This window comes from Salvelinus sp. IW2-2015, linkage group LG7 (genome assembly GCF_002910315.2).
Source record: "Salvelinus sp. IW2-2015 linkage group LG7, ASM291031v2, whole genome shotgun sequence".
Lineage (NCBI taxonomy): Eukaryota > Metazoa > Chordata > Actinopteri > Salmoniformes > Salmonidae > Salvelinus > Salvelinus sp. IW2-2015.
This window is the reverse complement of record NC_036847.1, coordinates 23,752,540-23,780,056: the sequence shown is the minus strand read 5'-3', so window position 1 is coordinate 23,780,056 and position 27,517 is coordinate 23,752,540. Positions and strand designations below refer to the sequence as shown.

The 27,517-nt window shown below is 41.6% G+C and overlaps 1 protein-coding gene across 2 annotated transcripts; it reads right to left on the bottom strand.

Moving 5' to 3' along the window:
- Positions 1 to 640: 640 nt before the first annotated feature.
- On the bottom strand, positions 641 to 27,517 carry LOC111966633 (sodium-coupled neutral amino acid transporter 3-like). Of its 2 annotated transcripts, none has more exons than XM_023991463.2 (16): positions 27,484 to 27,517; positions 23,168 to 23,285; positions 22,911 to 22,995; positions 22,619 to 22,734; positions 17,987 to 18,060; positions 16,655 to 16,747; positions 16,390 to 16,471; positions 16,165 to 16,247; positions 15,948 to 16,006; positions 15,073 to 15,246; positions 2,988 to 3,067; positions 2,737 to 2,837; positions 2,410 to 2,534; positions 1,838 to 1,982; positions 1,514 to 1,617; positions 641 to 1,372 (listed from the first exon to the last, which is right to left on the bottom strand). In XM_023991463.2, the coding sequence occupies exons 2-16, from the start codon at positions 23,254 to 23,256 to the stop codon at positions 1,268 to 1,270; spliced, it is 1,515 nt and encodes a 504-aa protein (XP_023847231.1). In that variant the 5' UTR covers positions 23,257 to 23,285; positions 27,484 to 27,517; the 3' UTR covers positions 641 to 1,267. The 2 variants fall into 2 exon arrangements, with proteins under 2 accessions (XP_023847231.1, XP_023847229.1); XM_023991461.2 differs by lacking the exon at positions 27,484 to 27,517 and adding an exon at positions 25,825 to 25,944.

The following is a 27,517-nucleotide window of genomic DNA, read 5'->3' as shown; positions in this document are numbered from 1 at the left end:
AATGTTGGTCCATAGTTCAGCTTACCACGTCTGATACAGGACTCAGTTTGTCTGAGCTCTCACAGACTTACTCAGACAAGCCAAGTCTAAAGATAGCAGGAGACATTGTATTACTTCTGCTCTTGAGTCTGAATGACAAGCGAAGCTGAGGTCAGTATTTGTTTGTGTTGAGTGGACATTAGCGTGTATGCTCACACAAACAGCCCTTTCCTTTCATATTCATGATGACTAGGAGTACATTTTTTGTATATACAACATGATAGATATAAACAATAGAAACGTTTTAAATATCCAATTCAAGTTACTGGACATAATATAAATAGAGTTTAAATGAAAGCTTTTAAAATAATCAGTCATGAATAATTGGGAGGGTTTCTGGCATTATCACTGCTGATAACTGCACTCATAGGAACATCTCTCAACTGTGTTATCCTAACATGAGTTTGGTATCATGGAACAACTAACAAGAATGATCACATCTGGAGGCTGTGGAATCAATACACCTATCACTATGTATATGAGCATAGGGCAAAAACACTGGATTTGATTGCACTAAAAATAACACAGTCATTGAATGACAGGAATAGAGCAAATTACATAACATTCTGTAATCTTGTTTGAAAAGTCGAACTTTACCAGAAAGAGAAAATCTGCAGAATGCCAGAATATTAGATGCATTTGATTTCCTTACGTATACAAATATCTCACTGAAGATTCAAGGGAGGTAGATGAGGAAGGTAATGATGACTTTGGCAATGATGAAGCCATTTATTGGTACACTTATAACATAAATACTATCATTACCCTTAGAAGACAATTACTATGGTTTCTCATTGTTTCTCGTGTCAAAATAGTACACATTTCACTTAAACCTGTTGTCCCAGTGACAACTATACTAGTGCCTCAAAACAACATCCTGAAAGCAAACCACAATGTTTGCCACCTCAGAACTGTTGCTTTGTGTTGTTGTGCTGCTGGTTCTGTTTTCTTCACCACATGGAGCATAATGCCATCTTGTGGGGGAAGTTAAATTATACACTGAATAAAAATATGGAACATTTCTGGGATATTTTATTTCAGCTCGTGAAACATAGGACCAACACTTTACATGTTGCGTTTATATTTCTGTTCAGTATATATTATTTTCCATGTCCAGCCGAGACCCTGTCATTTGGCTATGGTCAAATAATGGGCACGTCGGGGAGAATTTGATGTTTGGGAGAGCTTTGGTTGGCATTTTGKTATTCTTGTTTATTGTTGTCTGTTGCTAGTGTCCGCCTCCACTCCGAGACTCTCCGGACACCCAATCAATAATGATGAATGACGTACTCATCACCATGAAGATGAAGCCTAAGACAGCAAAACAGGAAGCCTGCAGGGAGAGAGGGGGAGGCAAAGAGATGGATGACAGCGCATTTTCTGACATTAATTCATATAGTAAGCATGACTAATTACTAAAGACTATTTACTGCTACATCGCTAAAGAAGATGAGACAACGGATTGAGGTTTTACCATAATCTTTGGTTTGGATTTTAGAGGTTCCGTTTCTTCAGGAACAATCCTGATGTAGAAGATTCCCGGGAGGATGAAGATCAGGCTGGGTGCAGAGGTCGCCCCTGGGTTGGGAAGGGGGAATAGATGGACGAAGGGAGGGAGGGAGGGAGTGGGGAAGGGAGGGGTGAAGAGGTGGAGGGAAGTTGAATGTGAACATTTTCTATAGGAATAAAACTATTAGAGGTCATAGTTTCTACTTTGGATAACAATAGTCTGTGAATCTAAACTAGGTTTGCATTGAAACCAGAATCATTTTACAGGTCTCTGTCTCTGCACACTTACCAATGATACCGAAAATGTCTCGGATGGTGGGCACGAAGATGACCAGTAGGTTGACGATGATAAGGAGACACACAGCAATGGTGATGTGGCGAGCCCAGTGGAAGGGCTTCTCAGGGAACAGCAGCTGCAGCAGGGCCCTGCGAATCTAAAGAGGGGGGTGGAGGGACAGAGAGATGTCACCAGACCTGCGTCATACACCCTGGCTACGTCCTAATTGACACCCTATTCCCCTACGTAGTGCACTACTTTTAACCAGAGTTCTGTGGGCCCTGGTCAAAATTAGTGCACTATATAGGGAATAGGGTGCCATTTGGGACACAAACCATGTCTCAGGAGAAGCATGTCAGATACGTTCCTGAAACCTGTCAGCCAATTAGCGACCATAGCAGAAGGGTATTGCAGGTCAAGAGCTTCATTATCCTCATACTCACACTGCAGTGACTTCAGAGTAAGGATGCATTATTGTAACATTACTGGACCCTTCAAGCCAATATAATAATACAAACACAAGCCAGCACACACTGTTCTGGTAGCTGTTGCCCACCTCTACCTGCTTGTAATTTGAGTCTCACCGGAAAGAGAACCACAGGGACAGTAAGAGTAACAGCCACCAGCACAGCCATACGCACACACAGGATCAGTGTGTCCAAGGGGTCCACTTTAATGTATGTATGAAGGAGCTCGGACTCTACTCCACCTAAAACACAGAGAAACAGAGAATGGTGGTTATACTTCAACACACACATGTATGCCTTAAAACAGTCATAACCATACATTCATACACCAGTTCTCCAATTCCAGACTTCTCAATATGGTAACAACACAGTAACAACATGAGTGAACAGTCTGAACATAATAATTACTTCATTATTCTCATTGCTTCAGGAGCAGTATCTTACCAAAGAAGGTAAGGTAACCAAAGATAGCAGTTAGCCCGTACATAACGAACATGGCCAGAATGGAGATGTTGGCAACTGTCTGCATGCGTTTCTTGGTGGCACTAAGGTCACAGTGGACAGACAKAGATTAGTACCTGAATTTGGCAGTAGTTAGTACCTGAATATGACAGTAGAGTCTACTGTAGTATGTGTGTGAATCATAGGGATATGTGTTGCATCTCTAATCTCAGTTGTGTCAGATCATGACTTACTCTTGTAGCTCTGTGTAGATGGGAAGCACCTCAGGGTGGCAGACAAAAGCAAAAGCCAGGATAGGGATGGTATATGCTGTCTGAAGGAAATCAAACCATACATTTAAAATGGTTCAAATTTATAAACATAACTAGACGCTCATTTGAGTGTAGTAAAAACATACACTACCAGTCAAAAGTTAGGACACACCCACTCATTCAAGGGCTTTTCTTTATTTGTACTATTTTCTACATTTTAGAATAATAGTGAAGACATCAAACCTATTAAATAACACATATGGAATCATGTAGTGACCAAAAAGTGTTAAACAAATCAATTCTTCAAAGTACACTGTCATAACTCTCCTGTGAAGATCTGTATATAAAGTTGAAGTCGGAAGTTTACATACACCTTAGCCAAAAACATTTAAACTTCTTCACAATACCTGACATTTTATCCTAAAAATTTCCTGTCTTAGGTCAGTTAGGATCATCACTTTATTTTAAGAATGTGAAATGTCAGAATAATAGTAGAGAGAATTATTTATTTCAGCTTTTATTTCTTTCATCACATTCCCAGTGGGTCAGAAGTTTACATACACTCAATTAGTATTTGGTAGCATTGCCTTTAAATTGTTTAACTTGGGTCAAATGTTTCAGGTAGCCTTCCACAAGCTTCCCACAATAAGTTGGGCGAATTTTGGCCCATTCCTCCTGACAGAGAAGGTGTAACTGAGTCAGGTTTGTTGGCCCCCTTGCTCGCACACGCTTTTTCAGTTCTGCCCACAAATTTTCTATAAGATTGAGATCAGGAATTTGTGATGGCCACTCCAATACCTTGACTTTGTTGTCCTTAAGCCATTTTTCCACAACTTTGGAAGTATGCTTGGGGTCATTGTCCATTTGGAAGACTAATTTGCGACAAAGCTTTAACTTCCTGACCGATGTCTTGAGATGTTGCTTCAATATATCTACAGAATTTTCCTTCCTCACAATGCCATCTATTTTGTGAAGTGCACCAGTCCCTCCTGCAGCAAAGCACCCAGACACATGATGCTGCCACCCCCGTGCTTCACGGTTGGGATGGTGTTCTTCGGCTTGAAAGCCTCCCCCCTTTTCCTCCAAACATAACGATGGTCATTATGGCCAAACAGTTCTATTTTTGTTTCATCAGACCAGAGGACATTTCTCCAAAAAGTATGATCTTTGTCCCCATGAGCAGTTGCAAACCGTAGTCTGGCTTTTTTATGCCGGTTTTGGAGCAGTGGCTTCTTCCTTGCTGAGCGGCCTTTCAGGTAATGTCGATATAGGACTCGTTTTACTGTAGATACTTTGTACCCGTTTCCTGCAGCATCTTCACAAGGTCCTTTGCTGTGTTTCTGGATTGATTTGCACTTTTCCGCACCAAAGTACGTTCATCTCTAGGAGACAGAATCCGTCTCCTTCCCTGAACGGTATGACAGCTGCGTGGTCCCATGGTGTTTATACTTGCATACTATTGTTTGTACAGAGGAACGTGGTACCTTCAGGCATTTGGAAATTGCTCCCAAGGATGAACCAGACTTGTGGAGGTCTACAATTTTTTTTCTGAGGTCTTGGCTGATTTCTTTTGATTTTTCCATGATGTCAAGCAAAGAGGCACTGAGTTTGAAGGTAAGACTTGAAACTACATCCACAGGTACACCTCCAATTGACTCAAATTATGTCATTTAGCCTATCAGAAGATTCTAAAGCCAAAGACATCCTTTTCTGGAATTTTCCAAGCTGTTTAAAGGGACAGTCAACTTAGTGTATGTAAACGTCTGACCCACTGGAATTGTGATAGAGTGAATTATAAGTGAAATAATCTGTCTGTAAACAATTGTTGGAAAAATTACTTGTGTCAGGCACAAAGTAGATGTCCTAACCGACTTGCCAAAACTATAGTTTGTTAATAAGAAATTTGTGGAGTGATTGAAAAACTAGTTTTAATGACTCCAACCTAAGTGTATGTAAACCTCCGACTTCAACTGTATATAGCTGTTTTTAGCTGATTCATGATTTATGATGGTAGGGTTTGTGCAGATATCCAAGGGTTTGTGACGTTCAGGAATGAGACTGGTGAGGAAATAATACATTAATAGACGACTGTAAATGATAAGATAATAAAATATCTTTAGAGTTATATTTGGGAAATTGCAACTCTATAAACAACATTTTCCCGTGGTGCCTTCCTAGTTAATTACTATTCCGTGATTTGTTTAATCATGGAATAATTACACATAGAGAATTGATTTGATAATATAAAGGTCTTCACATTTAATGACAACAAATGCTACGATATTTGGAGCCCCCGTGCGAGGAATCTAGGATAGAATGAGGCATTCATTTTGATTCAGCCTATATAAAATTGAAAAGCAGATTGCATTATGCACCCACATTATGTTATACAACATGGGAGTTGTAGACAGGACTTGTTGACATGTGTGTTGCCATTTGAACAATACAAGGAGGTTTCCTCCGTCTTGTTTTTCGGACATAGTCATAGTCAAAGAAGTATTAAAATTGGCATTCTTTAGACTAGTTGAGTATCTGGAGCATCAACATTTGTGGGTTCGATTACAGGCTCAAAATGGACAGAAACAAAGACCTTTATTCTGAAACTCGTCAGTCTATTCTTGTTCTGAGAAATGAAGGCTATTCCATGCGAGAAATTGCATGAAAAAAAATAGTAAAAGAGTACCCACAAAACACCAGTCTCAACGTCAACAGTGAAGAGGMGACTCCGGGATGCTGTCCTTCTAGGCAGAGTTTCTCTGTCCAGTGTGTTCTTTTTCCCATCTTAATCTTTTCTTTTTATTGGCCAGTCTGAGATATGGCTTTTTCTTTGCAACTCTGCCTAGATGGCAGGCATCCCGGAGTCGCCTCTTCAATGCTGACGTTGAGACTGGTGCTAAATATGGAACTGCATTTGAAAACTGAACAATTAAATGTAATTGCAAAAACTTATGACAAGGAACGAGCACAAACTCTTCAACAAAATCGTCTTCAACAGGAACAAAATCGTTTTTCACAGGAACATCTCGATTTAGTCAAAACTAAATACGAAGATGTCCACGCCAAACTAGATAAATCTGACGAGTTATCTACAAACATGCATGCAGTTTTGTTGAACGTTACTCAAAGTAACAATGTTCTACTCCAAATGCTGCAGACCAAAGACGATCAGTTAATGAACACAATGACTAAGTTGGATGACAAATCAGCAGAACTCATTGAAGTCACTAACCTAATGAATGATGAGAGAACTCAGGTGATGAAGATGGAAATATTGATAAGCAAGCGGAGAAAATCTCATCACTGAATCTCTCGCTCCGTACTCAAGACCTCTATCTGCAAACCATGACAGATAAATATGAGACTGAAAGGAGCAAGTGTGACACTCACGTGTCCAAAATCAGTACTCTAAGCGCTCAAGCGGACTCTGCAATGTAGCAGAATATCACCCTTAGGTACAATCTGGTGGAATTCCAGAATGGTCACACGCTACAGCGTGACTAGCCAACCAAGCAACCGGATCCCGGTACTCAAAGGAGTGAAGACAATAAAAGGTCTCAGACTTTGCCTCCCTCGTGTCCCTCAGTCTTCTCCTCTTGGCCATTCGGCACTGAGTAATATGGCACCTCTTCGCCAACAAAGCCAAAGCTTGGCTTCTCCTCTTGGCTTTTCGGCCGCAATTTCCCCACAGGATGAAGTAACCCTCCCCACCCGCTGGACGTGGAACGCCTTGACAAACTCTGCAAAAATTTCCCCACCTTTCACTCCGTTCCAGTTCAGCCAAACGACACTGAAACGTTCCTAGCTGACAGAGAGGACACATTGGATGGCTATCTGAACACTGTGGGTTCTGACAGGCTTTACCTGTTGAAGCGAACATCGAATAGACACGTGACGAGGTTCATTAGTTTACAACAGCAACACGTGCTAAACGACTATGCTAACTTGCCACAGCTTTGAAATTAGAATTAAGTGGTTCTACGACGTGCAAACACAATAGCTCACTGGCTAACACTGTCAAACAAGCTCAGAATGAAAACCAAGAGATGACGCAGAACAGTGGTTTCTACCACGAAACCACGACTCCAATAACCACCGTGTCGAAATAACTGTAAAGTACGTCACCGTCGAAACGACTACCGTTACAGTCGACCTGTTCGCTACGTTCCTGCACCCAACGCACACAGCGTCAGAGCACAAGGGTAATAAAGGGTTAAAGGACGATCGAAACGTAGACCAATGTTCTCTAGAAGTTCCACTACGTGAAGAGCTAAAGCGAGAAACATTTGAGAAAAGGGTAAAAAATAAGTCACAAGGACTAGACGGGGAATTGCTGGACACCAGGTCTGCAGGAATTAACACCCTTAGCAAGGACATTAAAAATCGAATTTCTCCCGCTCTCACTCAAGACCCTATCCAGGGCCCGCTCAATCAAGAAACAAGCCCACAGGCTTTGTCTATAGACTCTGATACAAAGGTTGTGAAGAAAAAGGTCAAAAGCTTTGCTAAAGCCAAGCCCACTCAAAATCTGAAAAGTCGATCTGCTTCCACCTTGAACAGAAAGGACACATCACGTTGTTGCAAACGACCACTCCACTTTGTGGGGAATATGTCCACGAAACGCAACTCTAAACGGCCGTACCTGGAAACAGTCCTGGAGGGCTGCTTAACTTGTCATGCGCTAATTGAGTAAGGCGTGACAATATCGCTCATCTCTCAAACATTGTTCAATAATCTGAAAAGGTCTTTGAAGCCAACTAAACGTTGATTAAAAGTGGAACGATGAGACAATACACTTCGAGGTTTCACTCAGACTACCTCACCTCTCACATTGAGAATCATGCTGAACTTGCTTACAACTTCCGGCGCCGACCGAGATGGCCGGCGCGTTCCTTGGAAAATATGCAGTATTTTGTTTTTTTATGTGTTATTTCTTACATCGGTACCCCAGGTAATCTTAGGTTTCATTACATACAGTCGGGAGGAACTACTGAATATAAGATTAACGTCAACTCACCATCATTCCTACCAGGAATATGACTTTCCCGAAACGGATCCAGTGTTTTGCCTTCCACCCAATACAATGGATCTGATCCCAGCCGGCGACCATATGCGACGCCGTAAAAGGGGCAAACGTAGCGGTCTCCTGGTCAGGCTTCGGAGACGGGCACATCGCGCTCCACTCCCTAGCATACTACTCGCCAATGTCCAGTCTCTTGACAATAAGGTTGATGAAATCCGAGCACGGGTARCATTCCAGAGAGACATCAGGGATTGTAACGTTCTCTGCTTCACGGAAACATGGCTAACTCAAGAGACGCTAACGGAGTCGGTGCAGCCAGCTGGTTTCTTCAYGCATCGCGCCGACAGAAACATACATCTTTCTGGTAAGAAGAGGGGCGGGGGTTTATGCCTTATGATTAACGAGACGTGGTGTGATCATAACAACATACAGGAACTCAAGTCATTCTGTTCACCTGATCTAGAACTCCTCACAATCAAATGTCAACCGCATTATCTACCAAGGGAATTCTCTTCGCATTAAATCATCCGCCAGTATAATCCCCCCCAAGCAGACACAATCGATGGCCCTGAACGAAACTTTATCTGACTCTTTGTAAACTGGAAACCACACACCCTGAGGGCTGCATTCATCGTAGCTGGGGATTTTAACAAGGCTAATCTAAAAACAAAACTTCCCTAAAAATTCTATCAGCATATCGATTGTGCTACCAGGGCTGGTAAAACCTTGGATCATTGTTTATACAACTTCCGCGACGCATATAAGGCCCTCCCCCGCCCTCCTTTCGGAAAAGCTGACCACGACTCCATTTGTTGATTCCAGCCCTACAAACAGAAAAACTAAAAACAAACAAGCTCCCGCGCTCAGGTCTGTTCAACGCTGGTTCCGCACCAATCTGATTCCACGCTTCAAGACTGCTTCGATCACCGCGGATTGGAATATGTTCCGCGATTGCCCTGTGCAACTGGTCCTGGACTTCACTTGACGGGCCGCCCCCAGGTGGTGAGGGTATGGTAACAACATCTCCACCCGCTGATCCTCAACACTGGGGCCCCACAAGGGTGCCGTTCTGAGCCCTCTCCTGTACTCCCTGTTCACCCACGACTGCGTGGCCATGCACGCTCCAACTCCAATCATCAAGTTGCGATGACACTACAGTGGTAGGCTTGATTACCAACAACGACGAGACGGCCTACAGGGAGGAGGTGAGGGCCCTCGGAGTGTGGTGTCAGGAAAATAACCTCACAACTCAACGTCAAAAAAACAAAGGAGATGATTGTGGACTTTCAGGAAACAGCAGAGGGAGCACCCCCTATCCACATCGACGGGTCAGTAGTGGAGAAGGTGGAAAGTTTAAGTTCCTCGGTGTACACTAACACGAACAAACTGAATTGGTCCACCCACACAGACAGCGTTGTGAAGAAGGCGCAGCAGCGCCTCTTCAACCTCAGGAGGCTGAAGAAATTCGGCTTGTCACTTAAAGCACTCACAAACTTCTACAGATGCACAATCGAGAGCATCCTGTCGGGCTGTATCACCGCCTGGTACGCGCAACTGCTCCGCCCACAACCGTAAGGCTCTCCAGAGGGTAGTGAGGTCTGCAGAACGCATCACCGGGGGCAAACTACCTGCCCTCCAGGACACCTACACCACCCGATGTCACAGGAAGGCCATATAGATCATCAAGACAACAACCACCCAAGCCACTGCCTGTTCACCCCGCTATCATCCAGAAGGCGAGGTCAGTAACAGGTGCATCAAAGCAGGGACCGAGAGATGAAAAACAGCTTCTATCTCAAGGCCATCAGACTGTTAAACAGCCATCACTAAACATTTAGTGGCCGCTGCCAACATACTGACTCAACTCCAGCCACTTTAATAATGGGAATTGATGGAAATTATGTAAAAATGTACCACTAGCCACTTTAAACAATGCCACTTAATATAATGTTTACATACCCTACATTACTCATCTCATATGTATATGTATATACTGTACTCTATATCATCTACTGCATCTTGCCATCTTTATGTAATACATGTATCACTAGCCACTTTAAACTATGCCACTTTATGTTTACATACCCTACAGTACTCATCTCATATGTATATACTGTACTCTATACCATCTACTGCATCTTGCCTATGCCGTTCTGTACCATCACTCATTCATATATCTTTATGTACATATTCTTTATCCCTTTACACTTGATGTGGATAAGGTAGTAGTTGTGGAATTGTTAGGTTAGATTACTTGTTGGTTATTACTGCATTGTCGGAACTAGAAGCACAAGCATTTCGCTACACTTGCATTAACATCTGCTAACCATGTGTATGTGACAAATAAAATTTGATTTGATTTGAAACTACACTTCCAGGACGTATCGCTTGTTCACCCTGTGTATGTTACCAGCCTCGAATCTGAACCCCTGCTACTCAGAGTAGACTTGATCGATCGGTTACTCTCAATGATGGATTGGAAAACCAACCATGAATGGTCACAGGTCACATTGCCTTCCCCACTGACCACACTGTCTTCCCCCAATGAGGGGTATCTATCGAAAACACCCCTTGGGAAAAATACATTTTGAAAACCTCTTGGTGCAGAATCCGATCCAAGGAGATATTACGATATCTCGACACATTCAATCAGCAAACCTGATTGACCATTCTTTTCATGATTTCAAGCCAGCAGTATTTGTGAATGAGCAACTTTCCTCCTCCTTGCAGTCGTGCAATACTGTAGTTGAGATGAACTTCTCTTGCCTTTCAAACACTTACGCTAGCACTGCGGTCGTATCAGCAAGTAAAACGTTGACGTGCAGAGTGTACTCTGCTTCCGATGATACATCTTCCACTTTGTGGGGGACTGTCACCCTTTACAATRACACTAATGGCGTCAGTCCCGCAACTGACCCGATGACTCCCACTGGTGAAACACCTTGCGATATCACAGACAGATATCCTCATCTCAGTTCACAGGTACTGGAAGAGGATGCCACACGCGGACACTGTGGTGACCGACAGGCCTCGACAGCCACTGAGCATTTTGAAGACTACGTGCAACACTGTACGAGGCCGCCAGAGCAGAAAACAAATCTAGTTGTAAACTTCCCCATGAGAACAGAGAGGAGCGGACAGGCCACTAGACGGGGACAACCTTAGAACAGATATTACAGAGGTGTACCACACTGGTCATAAAAGAAGTCCAGTGGACGTTCCCCCCTCCAAAATAAATGGCAAAAATAATCATGCCTTGCCATGTGTAGTTTCAACTACAATGCAACTAGTAAAATTCTCTAATCATGTGTTCCGGTAGAATAAATTGCTATGGTTAACTGGTCCCCTTGAGTACCAGTACCAATGCCAGCACAGTCAGTCCAGCAACAATCAGAAAGAGGATTATAGACCTCACAAGTCAAATTGCTATTGATAACAGTGATAGAGGAGTTAGTAGTCACTCAGGTTGCAACATGTGTAAGGGAATCTCCAGAACACTCTTCTGATGGTTTACACACATGCCACTAATAAATAGAACCCTTCATTCAGGAGAAAAGTTATTAGAAGTAATGAACCATGATCACACTGCGTACGACTGGTTCAGTACTTAGAGAGTAATTCTGTCGTGAGGTTAGCTATGAAATAGCCTCCTTCATACCTACCACCACTGCAATGGTGTAAGACACATTGATGTGTAGTAAAGCTACTACAGGTCCCATTAACACGTCTTGAGGTTGACATCAATTCTTACTGACATCAAGGCATTGACCTGGAAATTATCTGATGACGTCAGACTCATTCTGAACAGGTTGCAGCCTACCCGGATACATGGTTTCTTTCACTTGGTATGTGCGCTTGTGTAAGCACAAACGCACATGTACAACTGAACATTTAATGTGGATTTATGCTTGGATCACTTAAGGGTCCGAACAAAATACCAGCCTTAGTAAAGTTGAAAATTTACTCTGAGGCCTTTGACTCTACAGCTACAGAACTCACCAGTTTCTCCACAAGAGGTCCATAGGTCATCCCTGTAGACTGCCCGAAGCTGGTGTCTTACAGCTGTAGACTTATCATGTATTTATCAACTTAGGATAGTGCCCTAGCAACACACCGCAAATTAGGAATGCCCTAGATATGACATTAGACAATGCCATGATATGGTCATTTTGCCAAGACCTTGGACATATATAGAATACAGTCCAATTAGATGACTATGGTGTGACAACTATATTTTGTATATCTTTTTGTTTATGCTTTGATTCCTTTTCGTTTCATTTCCTTTGACACTTAGGAAGTGATAGAGCCCTAAACAAGTTCCCCATACAACCATCACTTAGTGCCAAAACGCCGCTCATTTGGGCAGAAATGTAATTATGTATTTCATGAGTGTCTGTGCGTTGTTAACATCTGCCTAAGTTACTGCCTAGAATCACCAGCCTGGACGACGGGCCCATAACAGGGATCACAATCCGGACATCCACTGCCCATCCTTGTGGCTGTCACACCCTGATCTGTTTCACCTGTCCGTGTGATTGTCTCCACCCCCCTCCAGGTGTTGCCGATCTTCCCCATTATCCCCTGTGTATTTATACCTGTGTTCTTTGTTTGTCCGTTGCCAGTTCGTCTTGTTTGTTAAGTCAACCTGCGTTTTTGTTCTCAGCTCCTGCTTTTCCCAGTCTCTCTTTTTCTCGCCCTCCTGGTTTTGACCCTTGCCTGTCCTGACTCTGAGCCCGCCTGCCTGACCACTCTGCCTGCCCCTGAGCCTGCCTGCTGTCCGGTACCATTGCCCCACCTCTGGTTTACTGACCCCTGCCTGCCTTGACCTGTCTATTGCCTGCCCCTGTTGGAATATTAAACCATTGTTAATTCGACGTGTCTGCATCTGGGTCTTACCTTGATTCCTGATAGTGGCGGCCTGCTCCATCTGCAGAAATTCTACCCTGGTCGACCACCAGAGGGGGACCGCAACGGCGATCACCAATCAGGACATTCCCTGGCCATTCTTGTGGTGCTTTAAAATTCACAGAAAGCCTACCTGGGTCAACCACCAGAGGGGGACCGCAACGGCGATCCACAACCAGGACATTCCCTGGCCATTCTTGTGGTGGTTTACAGCTGTCCGAAAGCCTACCAGGGTAAACCACCAGGGGGGGAACTGCTATGCTGATCCACAAACAAGGACATCCGAGGTTAATTCTTATGGTGGTTTGCAACTTGCAGGATCCTTTCAACTTGAACCCACCAGAAGGGGACTATCATAACTCTCCTGTGAAGATATGAAGGATCAGGTTACCGTGGGTCTGCTCTACAGCACCCTCTCTCTCCCACAGAGGTGGTGGGGGCTGCTTTATGGTGGTCGTAAAATACTCTGCTTCTGGGCTCTGTAGTATCGAGATTGTGAAACACAGAGAGACACTTGGACATCAAAATGTTTTTAAAAATTAACAGTATTTCTGTATTCCAAGCAGTTGGAGTGGTCCATGGACACTTAAGCAACAGTCATATCAAGTTGGTTTAATTTGGTGACCTCATGAAGGACAGGAGACACACATTACTGTTTCTTTGTTTGTATACACTTATCAATTATGGGGTTTGCATCTGAATGTTGTATAAAATAAATGATTGAGTATAGGAATACTTTTGGAAAGATAACAATGTGATCTTAGTCTTCTAAATAAGAATTGTTTTTCATAGTAACTTAGGATCAGTCAGTGGCCACGCCCCTGTGAGCACAGACATTTCACGGCGTCATGGAACGCCCCCCTTTCTACTAAGTATAAAACCCACTTCCGACAAAATGCATATTAAACCAGAAAACATGGAAGCTGTCGCTACATGTTGAAATGGTTGGCAACTCTACCAAAGGACAAGACCAGAGAATGTGGAGATCATTCCCACGTTGAAATGGCTAAGAAATCTACAAACTAAAGAACAATTATTCAGGCTGCAGCTGTTTAAGTACTTTAGTCTGGTAAATGCAACCAGTCGAACGACCGAATGGTACTCTGACGTATCCATTATAACAAGCTACAACTCCGAAAGACTTTGATCTCTGTTGGACAAACCAGAGACTTTGTCGGCAATCTATCCAGCGGTGATCGCAGAGAGGGACAACAAAGGCATACACTCGTAAATATGTAAATTGCAATTTCCTTTTAGAATGAGCGGTTGTTCATGTTCAAAGTATAAGCATTTCCATGAGTGTAGTGTATGTACGGGGGTCCCCTCTGAGTTTCCAGCTCTTGAGCTGGCCCCACCCCTTTCCTTTGTCTACCAAGCCGTCATATCGGCTTAGCCCACTAGGGACTTTTCAGTGTATCATGTCAGTAAACAATGTATAACTATTGTGTGTGTGTTTATGTAATTCTGTGATTGATTACATGAAAAGGTTAATTAGTAAATAAATAATGAAGCCAATTTGTATATCGCTGATTCATGATTTATGATTGTAGTATTCGTGCAGATATCCAAGGGTTTGCGATGTTCAGGAATGAGACTGATGAGGTAATAATACATTAATAGAAGAATGTAATCGATAAGATAATAAAATATCTGAAGAGTTATATTCGGGAAATTGCAACTATAAACAAAAAAWTTCCGTGGTGCCCCTACTTCCTAGTTAATTACTATTCCGTGATTCGTTTAATCACGGAATAATTACACATAGAGAATTGATTTGATAATATAAGTCTTCACATTTAATGACAGCAAACGCTACGACAACACACATGGCTCAAACGCATTAAGGAGGAAATGAGCACTACACAGACTGATGTGTTATTTCATAGATTTGATGTCTTCACTATTATTCTACAAAGTAGAAAATAGTAAAAATAAAGAAAAACCCTTGAATGAGTAGGTGTGTCCAAACTTTTGACTGGTACTGTATATTGCCATAACAAATCACTGTCTAGAGACATAATCCATAATCTTAACACAGCTAGATTGTCTGAGACACAAATCTAGAAAACTCACAATCAGAAATTGCGCTATTTAATGTTAAATACAATGTCTGCCTGTATTACATGTCTCTTCCTCTCTGACCTGCGTGTTGATGGTGAATAGCTGTGGTTCACAGAAGTCCACATCAGAATTGACGTAGGCCGGGGTGACGAATGAGTGGTTACCATGACTCTCCTTCAAGGCGTACGCTGAGTGGTTACTGTGACTGGTTATTTCCTCCAGCGGACACGGGATGTTGAACTTCTTATAGATCACCTAGTGGGAGGGACCAACTGACTGTTTAGTCAAACACTGAAGACTCCAGCTACTGCACAGCATGCGGTACCAATGCACCAAGTCTGGAACCAAAATGACCCTGAACAGTTTCTACCTCCAAGCCATAAGTATTCTAAACAAGACTGCTAAATAGCTAATCAAAAGGATACCCAGACTACCTACATTGACCCTTTTTTGCACTAACTCTCTTCCTCTGACTCTATGCACACACACTGGACTCTACCCACACACACTTACACGCTACATACACCCACACACACATAACATGCACACACTGTACATTGTACATGACGCCACACAAACACACTCACTTTCAAACTCACCACATACGTGGCTGCTAGTCACTTTCTTCCTACCTACTCTATATGTACAGTACATTGCTACCTCAATTACCTCATAACCCTGCACTTGTTTAAAAAAAATCTTTATCTTTAACTCTGCATTGTTGGAAAAGGACCCGTAAGTAAGCATTTCACTGTTAGTCTACACTACGAAGCATGTGACGAATACAATTTGATGAGCCTGGTCCCAGATCTGTTTGTGCTGTATAGCCAACTTGTAGGGTTGTTGACCATTACAACCATGGGAGTTGGCAAGAAAGCAGAAACAGATATGGGGCAAGGCTATGTATTGTTTAGTTGGATGGGAGATGGGTTAGTTGGTTGATGAAGAGGACTCACCGAGATGAGGAAGAAAACCATACAGGAGAGAGAAAAGCCACTGGTGTAACCAAGGTAACCTGTGAGGTGATAACAGAAGATCACGTTGTGTTGAAATAGAGACATATCGTGTTATTCTGTGCATGTTTCATCATCACTACTAGCATACTACAAAAAATAAAGTATGAATATAGACTATGAAGTGAAATGAGTGATGGTCTAAGACATGGAAACTTACCAAGGTGTCTCATGAGTGAGAGTGGAAAGATGATAATGACGCTTACAATGATGATCAGGTACCTCCCATCCAAATACCACTCTCTGACAGACAGACAGCAAGAACACACAAATGATACAACATAGCCAACTTTCAGAACAATCTATCAAATCACATTTTAAATGCTCCTGTTTTATAGCCTGCATTATGAAATAACAGCAACTGCCGCCTTCTAGAGACACCTACCCAGTATTTTCCGTCAGGCCCAGAAAGGCCTGCATGACCAACGGAAGCTCAGACTTCACAATGAAGAGGTAACTGGACATCGCTATGGGAAACACAAAACAAAACTTATTTACACTTGTATATTATGTCACTTAAGTCATTAGACCTTCTATGACAGGAGCAATTTCAGTGGCACTTGTACTTGCACTTAAGTAAGTTCAGACATGAGGCTAACATACAATAACATAAGCCAATCATGACCTGCTGGTGACATACGGTACTTTACCTCCAATGTTGTGCATGGTGATGATGGAGCCAGCCAAAACTTTGCCTGGTTGTCCAAAGGCACGGTGCCCTAGCTGCTCATAGGCACGGATGCCTGAGAGAACATACACATGCATGTTAACCTTTGAAGTGCAGTGGGCTAAAACCAGGGTCACACAGAGTGTTTCTTGGTAGTCTTAAACAAATCTACTTTGAAACAAAATGATACACCTCACACACATGCTGCTGGGCATTAAAAAAAGACGACACCTGTACCATGTCAGATATAGAGTTGAAATGAGTTTGCATCCCAATATTAAACTCAATATACACTACTGTTCAAAAGTTTGGGGTCACTTAAAAATGTCCCTGTTTTTTAAAGAAAATCAAATTTTTGTCCAATAAAATAACATCAAATTGATCAGAAATACAGTGTAGACATTGTTAATGTTGTAAATGACTATTGTAGCTGGAAACGCCTGATGTTTTTTGGAATATCTACATAGGCGTACAGAGGTCCATTATCAGCAACCATCACTCCTGTGTTCCAATGGCACATTGTGTTAGCTAATCCAAGTTTATAATTTTAAAAGGCTAATTGATCATTAGAAAACCCTTTTGCAATTGTTAGCACAGCTGAAAACGGTTGTGCTGATTAAAGAAGCAATAAAACAGGCCTTCTTTAGATTAGTTGAGTATAAGGAGCGTCAGCATTTGTGGGTTCGATTACAGGTTCAAAATGGCCAGAAACAAAGAACTTTCTTCTGAGACTCATCAGTCTATCCTTCATCTGAGAAATGAAGGGTATTGCATGTGAGAAATTGCCAGAAACTAAAGATCTCGTACAACGCTGTGTACTACTCCCTTCACAGAACAGCGCAAACTGTCTTTAACCAGAATAGAAAGAGGAGTGGGAGGCCCCGGTGCACAACTGAGCAAGAGGACAAGTACATTAGAGTGTCTAGTTTGAGAAACAGACACCTCACAAGTCCTCAACTGGCAGCTTCATTAAATAGTATCCGCAAAACACCAGTCTCAACGTCAAGTGAAGAGGCAACTCCGGGATGCTGGCCTTCAAGGCAGAGTTGCAAAGAAAAAGCCATATCTCAGACTGGCCAATAAAAAGAAAAGATTAAGATACGAAAAATAACACAGACACTGGACAGAAGGCCAGCATCCCGGAGTCGACTCTTCACTGTTGACGTTAAGACTGGTGTTTTACGGGTACTATTTAATGAAGCTGCCAGTTGAGGACTTGTGAGGCGTCTGTTTCTCAAATAATTGTAGGCTATTCTACGAATGTTCTTTGTTTAACTTTAAAGATAGGTATCTTGGTAAAATATCAGCATCTTACCTACAACTCCTGCACTTCTCAGGAGGAGGTGGATGGAATAGGCTGACAAAATGGCGATGAATAATAACAGGATACTGAAACCACAAACAAACATAAATTACAACATTGATTTATTAACATTATAAAGCTCTGCAATTAACATACATTCTCTTAAATCAACATATCAGTTACATTTGGCACAGCCTCATCAATGGCTTAGTAGTTTCGCGGTACCAGACATCACGCCGCAACGGCTAATGACTCAGTAACGCTGTTGACCCAATTTCTCTCGCTGTTGTACTACTAGCTATGAATGACCATCACAAGTGTGAATCATTTGTGACGCATCTCACCCGCCTGCTAGTCCACCCCTCCCAATTCCCAATGGACACACATGACTGATCCAGGCAGACCTGCCTTTGATCTGATCACTACAAGCTATTTATAACCACAAATCTGATTTAGGAGAGCAGCGTGTGTATGAGCACTACACAGACTGAGCGAGCTGATAGGCCATCCCTCATACTCAGATACAGAAAGCGACTGAGAACACACATAACACAGATCAGGCCAAACCATATCCTTCGATCCCCCATTGTGTGTACAGATGTAAGATCTTAATATGATCACCCTGTTGCAGGAGAACATTCCTGCAATGCAGGAAATGTAAAACTTGTAGGGCTCTATTTTCGGCWGGCGTACGCACATTAGTTTGCAATTTCAGCATGTAAAAACTGCCACTCTGGCATTTTCCACCAGGTTCAGCAATTTACCTGTCTAACATCAGCTCGCTTGCTCTGAGGTGTGGCCTTGAACACAAGCGCAAAAATGACAATTTCCTACAGCACATATTGGGAGCCATGACACACAGTACCCTTATGCTCATGGAACAAGAGAGATGTGCTTTTTATGCCGGTAACCATTGTATTAATAAACATWAAAAAACTAACATTTGGTTTAATTTTWTTAAAAACCAAGCATATAGCCGCTGTTTTTTTGTCCTGCCCAATGTGTTCAACAAGTAGCCAAGCCTATCAATAAAGGTTTTGGCTCGTGAGACTGCTTTGAAATAAATCTTAATCACCAAACTTTTATTAAAAGATCAAGTTTGGGAGCATCAAAAGAGTGAGTGGACATCCCCTTTTTATTGTATAGGTCTACAATATTTTAGCCAGCTCCCGTCTTGGACGTGCATAAAAACCACTCCATGTAGGCTACATGTATATATGCACATCATGAAATGAGAGATGAGATTGCTTGTTTGTTTGCTGTTTCACATGATAAAAAAACAAGCCCTCCTTAGGCTATCCTTACCCTAGGTGTATAGGCTATAACGAAGGCTGATTCAACAGCAATCCGTTTTCTTTTATATCCTGTCGATTTTATGATAACATTCTTCTGACCCCAAGCTATTTAGAACTATCGTTGTTGTAAAAAAAAAAAGATATCTTCTTTTCATTTGATTTGACTTATTAGAATGATTCACTGTCAGGCCTTTATGGTGAACATCCAGTTCGCATGCAATGCAATTTAGGAGCCGTTTGCTACTTCTGCAGAAGTGTGAATGCGATCTGTAAGATGGTTCCATTATGTTTATAGAACATTATATTTGGGAGCAGTTAAACAGTGAGCGGACATTCTCTTTATATTGGATCTTTGTCCAGTTTCTTTGGCATAAAATCCTCCATTGTCTGCATTGCCTTAATTAATATGATCCGCCCACAGGGAGAACAACAGATAGTCCCCCCAAAAATTCTAAAGGAAGTTTGTTCTGAAGTGTGTGTCCTATATCTGAGAGGTATAAGAAAGATCAGGAAACTTAGTTTTACATTTTTTTCACATGTATTTATCCCCTTATTTTTGGCATTAAACAGTCTCCATATATACTGTACTTCCATAAAAAAAAAAACTGTACCAAGGGACCTTCAGACGAGTCTTGTGAGGCCTGTGGGCTTCCTATAACAAATCATGAAATGTACATGTTCGTGAGAGTCTCACCTTCCACAGAATGGTCATATTAGTGTGTAGCCCAAACTGTTCGGACACTTCAGACAGAAGTTGGCAGATCGGCTGTACCGACTTCAGACGAGTCCCAAGATGATTGTGGGGGCCATAGAGCAAAACGGAGAACACCATCGTGTTCGTGAGAGCCTCATCTTTCCATAGAGTTTGTAGGCCAAATCGTTCAGACGCTAAAGGTGATTTTGTGTTTCATGGTCTGACCGACACTGCTCTAACTCTGTCACCTTTCACAGCAGATGCGGATGTGYGACTTTGGTGGATGCGGTGGATTGAGACGCAGCCAATGAAAAACAAACTAATATCTCTAGCTTTGTCACGGCCGTCGTTGGGAGGAGACCAAGGCGCAGCGTGATAAGCGTACATTCTTCTTTATTTAAAGAATGAACACTGAACAAAACGAACAAAATAACAAAACGAACCGTGAAGCTAATATGGCTAGTGCAGACAGGCAACTAAACATACAATAAGAACCCACAAAACCAAAAGGGCAAATGGCAACCTAAATATGATCCCCAATCAGAGACAACGATAAACAGCTGCCTCTGATTGGAACCAATTCAGGCCACCATAGACATACATATGCCTAGACTTACCAACACCCCTAGACATACAAAAAACCCTAGACAATACAAAACAAGCATACCCACCCTCGTCACACCCTGACCTAACCAAAATAATAAAGAAAACATAGATAACTAAGGTCAGGGCGTGACAAGCTTAAACTGACACATTTGTATTTATTTTTAAATTAAGCTAATTAATTTCCGCGGGGTCAGCGGAAATCAACTCTCGGGGGTGTTAACAATATATTTCCATATTGAAGCCATGCGGTTAGGTTTCTTACAATGTTGACTGCAAACATGTTCAACATATTTATCAAAGATTTGATAAGCCTACATACATTATATATATTTTTTTCTGTAGGCAATTTAACAAACTAGGCTATAACGGACTAACATTCGAATTGGAGTTGATGACAACGCAGTACATAAAATAACGTAAATAGACAACTTGAAGCAACCACATATTTAGCCATGGAACACGTTCTGAATGGCCAGTGTGGCCAGTTCTGAAGTTTATAATTTCCACTTTGAAATTACAGACTTGATTTTCCCTTACAATTTTTTTTAATCAACCCCTACAACAATGCCCATTAATTATAATCCGTATAATAATTCACATTTACTTTTGCTGCAGTGTAATTTTCCTGCTGTAGTAAACTGGCTCAAATTAAGACACTAAACTTGCCGACCCCTCTTTCCTGTTAAGTGTGTTCGGGTATGTTGGCCACACCTGACCTTAATGAGGTCTTGTTTTCTTTGAAATGGGGTCTGTTTGAGTAGATTAAAATGAACAACTTTGTATGAGTTAAAAGAACATGGCATGCTAGCTTCATCCTTGTGGCACAGTGAACTAATTCCAAGGATAGGGAACAGAAGATCATAGGTTCTAATCTCACTGACGCTGTRCCACTGTCACGCCCTGACCTTAGATATCTCTGTTTTATATATTTTTTGGTTAGGTCAGGGTGTGACTAGGGTGGATACTCTAGTGTTGTATGTCTAGGGTTGTTGTAGGTCGAGGGGTTTTGTATTTCTATGTTGGCCTGATATGGTTCCCAATCAGAGACAGCTGTGTATCGTTGTCTCTGATTGGGGATCATATTTAGGCAGCCCTGTTTCCCACTTTCTGTTGTGGGATCTTGTCTATGTGTAGTTGCCTGTCAGCACTCGTTTGTATAGCTTCACGTTTCGTTTTGTTATTTTGTTAGTTTGTTCAGTGTTCATTCTTTAAATAAATAAGAATGTACGTATACCACGCTGCGTCTTGGTACGATCCTTATAACGAAYGTGACAGCCACAATAATAACAAAATGTGTTTGCATAATTAATGCTTAAGCAAATTAATTTCCATGTGTCATATCTGTGCTTGGAGTTCAAAACAGTTAACCCGAACAAAGCTAACAGTCTAATTACCTTCAAAATGAGCTTCATTTCTGTTCTCATTCCATAAATTAAACCTCCCAGGAAAACTGTCAGGGAACCATAGTAAAAAATTCTCAGAACCTTCCTGCAACCTAAAAATGTACATTCCCAGAACAGGCTAAATGTCCACTTCCATTCTCAGAATGTTTAAAAAACAGTCAGAAACACATGGCTGCTTTCCCAGAACCAATGGGAAAGCAAAAACGGAAGTTCCAAGGAACCAAATGTGCCAGCTGGGCTGTGACTAGTAGAGTTGAGCCTTTATAGTTGTAATTGACCAGGTTAAACACTCAACAGACTTCTCAATAATGTACACAGACAGAAAGTCAAACCCACAATAGCCCTACTCTTTTCTTGTAAAACAATCAAAATGTTTCCCTTTATGGATCTGCCGGCTAAGCACTCGGTCTAGTGTGGCCTGGATAGTCTCATCATTATAGTGTCATCACAGCATGGTGATACTATAAACACAACCGGTGTCATTCTTTAACCCTATTCGGTATATAGCCTGGACCCAGACACACACAGCGACAGCGTTCTGATCTGAGGTCATAGTAGAGTTGTGACATCAAGCCTTAGGGAACCACAGTGATCTTGACAAAAAAGGAGGACTAGTGACTTGTGTTGTGTTGGCATGGTTACTCACAGGAAGAGGATGATACCGGTATTGGACATGGCGTACGCTAATCCCAGAATTCCACTGCCCATAATGGCATTGCTGAGATTGAAGATGGACATTCCAAATGAAGTCTTACCCTCAAACTAGGGTGGGAAAAGAAAGGAAAGAATCACACACACAATCTGCAAAACAATACAGTATCTAGCTTTAGTTGTAACATTTTACATAAAGTTGTTTTTATACCACAATATAATTACTCTCATACAACAGATCTCTGATGCTCACACTAATGACCTTTAAACTAAGGCTGAGCACTCACATCAGTGAACTGAGGTGCCTTTATTCCTGGCCTCGTCCCTGGCAGGAACTCATCCCGCTCTGCCATAAACTCCAGCCCATCAAACCTTGAGCGAAAAGAAACACATTTAAAAACATGAAAGCTGTGGTACCACTGTGGCACTACACACGTATATAAAATCACAATGGCATTGCTGTGAGTAATTATATGCAGACAGGTATAGCCTGTTGATGCACTTGTGTTCAATGTTAGGGTATCTGGTGTAGCCAGAGACTTACCCTTCGTCTAAATTGAGCTTATCTGGGCCAAGGTTCCTGCTATGTTGCCCGTTCATCTTTTGGAGCTCCATACTTCTCCCTACATCCATGGCTCTGCTGGGAATGAAGATCCTATGGACTAAGAAAGAGCCAAGTCTCAAATGCAACCTATGGAAATTCTGCCTCAGATTGTTATTTGTAATTATTGAAGGGGGTTCTAAAGTGAGCAGAGGAACACGACCAACATGTTATAGCATTCTGGTGCCCAACTGTATAGTCGTTGACATACACAATCATTGGTTGATGCATGCAACATCTAAGCAGTGGAGCGCGACCAATATCTGCGGTGCTGCTCGTGGCAACGTCATTGAGTCTACCTTTAAATTAAAGTCAATCTCAGTGTGATGTGACAGATTCAGAAGCTTTAAAATGGAACATAATTCATGATGGTTTTTATTTTAKTTTTGTTAGTTTTGTAGTCAAAGATAGTATTTTCAGTATAATTTTTGTTTTTCAAACGGGTTTGTCAATTATTTTATTTCGGTTTTCTAAATAGTTTATGATTAGTTTTTGTTTTAGTTTCAGTTTTAGTTTACTATAATAACCTTGATACTTTGTTAAACAAACACCTGAAGGATAACTGTCTGACGGTCTATATTTGGCTCTTAGAATAAACGAGAAGTTGTTGGTTGTCCAGACAGAAAGTCTGTTGTGGAAAGCAGCGATCTAATGTGGAAAACATGGTACGGGTGTAATGAGATGAATATAACAACTGGCATCTGGATAAAGCTAATGAAATGTATAAAGTCATGACATTGGACTAAGCCTAAACCGTGGCAGCTGTTTGAATCAACTATTCAATCTCACCTGACCATGGATGGAGTCAGTAGTTTACATATGACCATGGAAAGGAAAGGCCTCTGGGTTCGGAAAGAAATGCTGGACAGTGAACACAATGCTAAACATGATTGATTTTTAGCATAATCTCGATGATCTTCTTTCCCCCTCAATCATACAGCACTGTGCTCTCTGTGTGACATTTAACATAAGATAACTGTACTTGTAGTGTAGGTTGTTTTGAGGATCACTCTTAGACTGAGGAACCAGACTATCCTAACATTTGTTTGACGAACCAAAGGGCGTCCACAATATGTAAAACCGATTGACAAGATAAAGGGAAATACTGTTGAAGCATGGGGAGAAATGTAAAGCTATTTAAAACGTATGTGCCGGGAAAAGCTTTAAATAACAAATGTTGTCAAAGGACTTAATGTTATGCTAATCAGCTCTGGGCAACACAACGCAAGCATGGAGAGTAGTTCCTGTGTTCACAGTTCACACTCCCTACTCTCACTGCCACTGTGTCATGGGTCAGAGCCCTAAACTCTCTCAACTCCGATGGCCTCTGTCCCCTAACCTTTGGGGACTGACTGCCTCTATGGACATTGTGTCATACAATGTGAAAGCATGAACCTGACTGAAACTTCCCTAATCACCGAAAAATCCCTCTTCACTAAAAACAGAGCATGTTACTGGCTGTAGTCCAACAGTAGTAATCTATCAGGAAGGCAATAATGGGCTGCTGTGAAAAGACCACTAATTAAGAGTTAGTTAGTTAGTGTTAGCCCCAGGTGCCTAGCTTACTAGCTTCAAGGAAAACCATCGCCTAAATGGTGGTCCAGACCAGAACAGCTTCCTAACCAAATGTTTCACTTCCTAGGAACCACAATGATCAACCAAAACACAACAAACAAGGCCCAGGTTTGGTGCATTTATAACCAATTGTCTGTCTGCAATGTACTAACATAAGAGTTTTCTCTTTGGCTTTGGTAAATGTTTTATTGTATTACCAAAATTTGGGGTGAATCACAGTAGTCATTTGAGTTTGTTATGGTTGTTGTTAATGATGAACTAACTATACAAGGCTGTCATTTGAAAAATCAACAACATTAACAGTTTACTATGGGTCATATATGCTTTTTATCCTTTTGAAAATGAGACAAACTAGACAGAACTGGTTGGCTACTAGTTAGCTACCAGTTCTGTTTTAGTGTAGTTGTAATGAGCAGGAAAGAGACCATGATTCCATCCTTTAATGAAGGAGTTGATCACCCAGGGTTAATAAAACAACCACATACGAAACATTTCATTTCAGTCATTTAGCAGATACCCTTGTTCAGAGCGACTTACAGGAACAATTAAGGTTAAGTGCCTTACTCAAGGGCACATCGACAGAGTTTTTACCTAGTTGGCTCGGGAATTCGAACCAGCAAACTTTCGGTTACTGGCCCAACGCTCTTAACCACTAGGCTACCTGCCACCCAAAGATTGTTTACAAAAAAACACCYCCAAACATGCTTATAACCTATTCCTCTGAACAGCTACGCCAGTATCGCCAAAATATAACATTACAGCATATGGTCTATGTGAAAAGTTAATAAAACAGTGTCTGATACTTCCAGTTTACTAAGCCATTTAAGACATTAGTAGAAAAAACCATCAGTGTGCCATGAGCCTCCCAGTCCAGTCCACCACAGTAGCAGTGCTGTGCTTCAGACTCCTAACACATGTCCTTTTTCTGATGCAAGACCGCCTCTCTATTGACAGTTACCCTTCCCTTGTTTTAATAGCTCACAATACTCCTACAACAGACTACTACAACTCACACAGCTACTTACTCAGATAGTGGAGAGGAACTTCTGTTTCCTTTACCCTAAAATGGATATCCCTTTAAAATCCACCAATTTCTGTGTTCTTAACATCCACTGGGGACTTTTTTCCCCTCTATAAAGCTCCTAGGGCTGAGGAAGGGAGACAGAGAGAGCTTAGGACATGCTTGAGAGGTAGCAAGGGAGAGGGAGTCTGATAACACCCCTCCCCTCTTTAACCCTATGTTAAACCTGTCTGTTCTTTCACAGGTAGTGTTGACTTACAGCCTGATTGAAAATAGAATCTAGTGGTAGCTACAGGTCTACATTCAAGAGATCATGTTTAACTTTATGGATGTGACAAGAGCAAAACATTTACCTTATAATTTCCATATTTATGGTGCATAACTATGAAACAACATGGAAGCAAACAGTACAGTATAATGATGGGGAGCTAAGTAATACTAGTAATACTATCAAAATGAGTAGTAAGCGGTGCCATTTGAGGTGTTCTGAAAGAAAGCGTGGGTGGTACTGGGTAGATGGGGACAGCGAGGGAGTTGCATCCTGCTAGAATAGATCAAGGCCACAGGGCCTTAATTAGCTTAGGAGATAAGTGCTTTTTTAAGGTTACCTGCATGTACTTCTGCTTTAAGACTGTAAACATTCCACACGCTAACACTTGATCATGTGCCTGAACACAGATGGACACACATTTAGGCCTACGTAGACAGAGACAAGCAGTGTTGAACTGAATACATAGATGAAATTATCTTACAATCCTTGGGTTCTGCTTGGGAGAATGCCTAACCTCTCATCCAGCCTTAGAACACATGCAACATGTACTGTAGGTCATTTATTTAGCTGTTAAAGAGGACATGGACCATGTCTAGTCTGTCTATGTTCTGGTATGTGTAGTTTAACTCAATGGTGGCAACGTAAGTTCAAAATAAGTCAGTCAGAGATATGAGTTTTGCCAGCACACCCAACCAACACCCACATTCTCTTTATCTACCAATGACATACAGTATGTTTCTCTGGAAAAAGCCTTATTGTGTTGTAAGAGGGTCACCACTACCACTAATAAAAAAAAGATGACAGTTTGCATTGAGTGAAAGGGACACTTTCAAACACATGTAGGTACAGTACTAGGCTATGAAACCAGAAGTACTGAATATGACCAGAGGGGTTGCTGGATCAAATGGAGCACCATTGGACTAAACAAGTAGAGTAGGAATGGAAAAAGTATCCACAGGCATTCCATAACCATCAAATATTTAACTTTGTTCAGGTCCATTGTAGTATGTTCTTCTAGTGTTTGACAACTGTAAATCATCCTTCTGAAATTTGACTGACTTCACCACAGCATTTCTTTAGACTAGGGCTGATATTCAATCAAAACTGCATTTCGGTTAACACACAATGAATATGAATGAATCTGTTCTTTTTTATTAAAACATCAACAACAAAAAATCCTATTAAATGATGCATGGTTTTCCCAGTGCCAAATTGAATGTCACATAAAGAATAACTTGAAATAATCTGAACACAAATTTACAGTTTACGTCATTGTAATTACTTTTAAGGTTGTTACTATCGCTACTATTGCTAAATTCAATTTCATGACCCACATGGTAGACAGCAGCATGGTGTCAGATAGTAGACAGCAGGATATGTTTTTGTACTCACCTCCCAACTGGGCCAGACAGCTCCTTAGACCACC

Coding starts and splice junctions, on each gene's coding strand:
- LOC111966633 (XM_023991463.2), bottom strand. CDS start 23,256: ATGGATGTAGGGAGAAGTATGGAGCTCCAAAAGATGAACGGGCAACAT. Junction 16,248..16,389: donor GGCCTGACGGAAAATACTGG/GTAGGTGTCTCT, acceptor TCTGTCTGTCAG/AGAGTGGTATTTGGATGGGA. Junction 1,983..2,409: donor TCCCTGTGGTTCTCTTTCCG/GTGAGACTCAAA, acceptor CCCCCTCTTTAG/ATTCGCAGGGCCCTGCTGCA.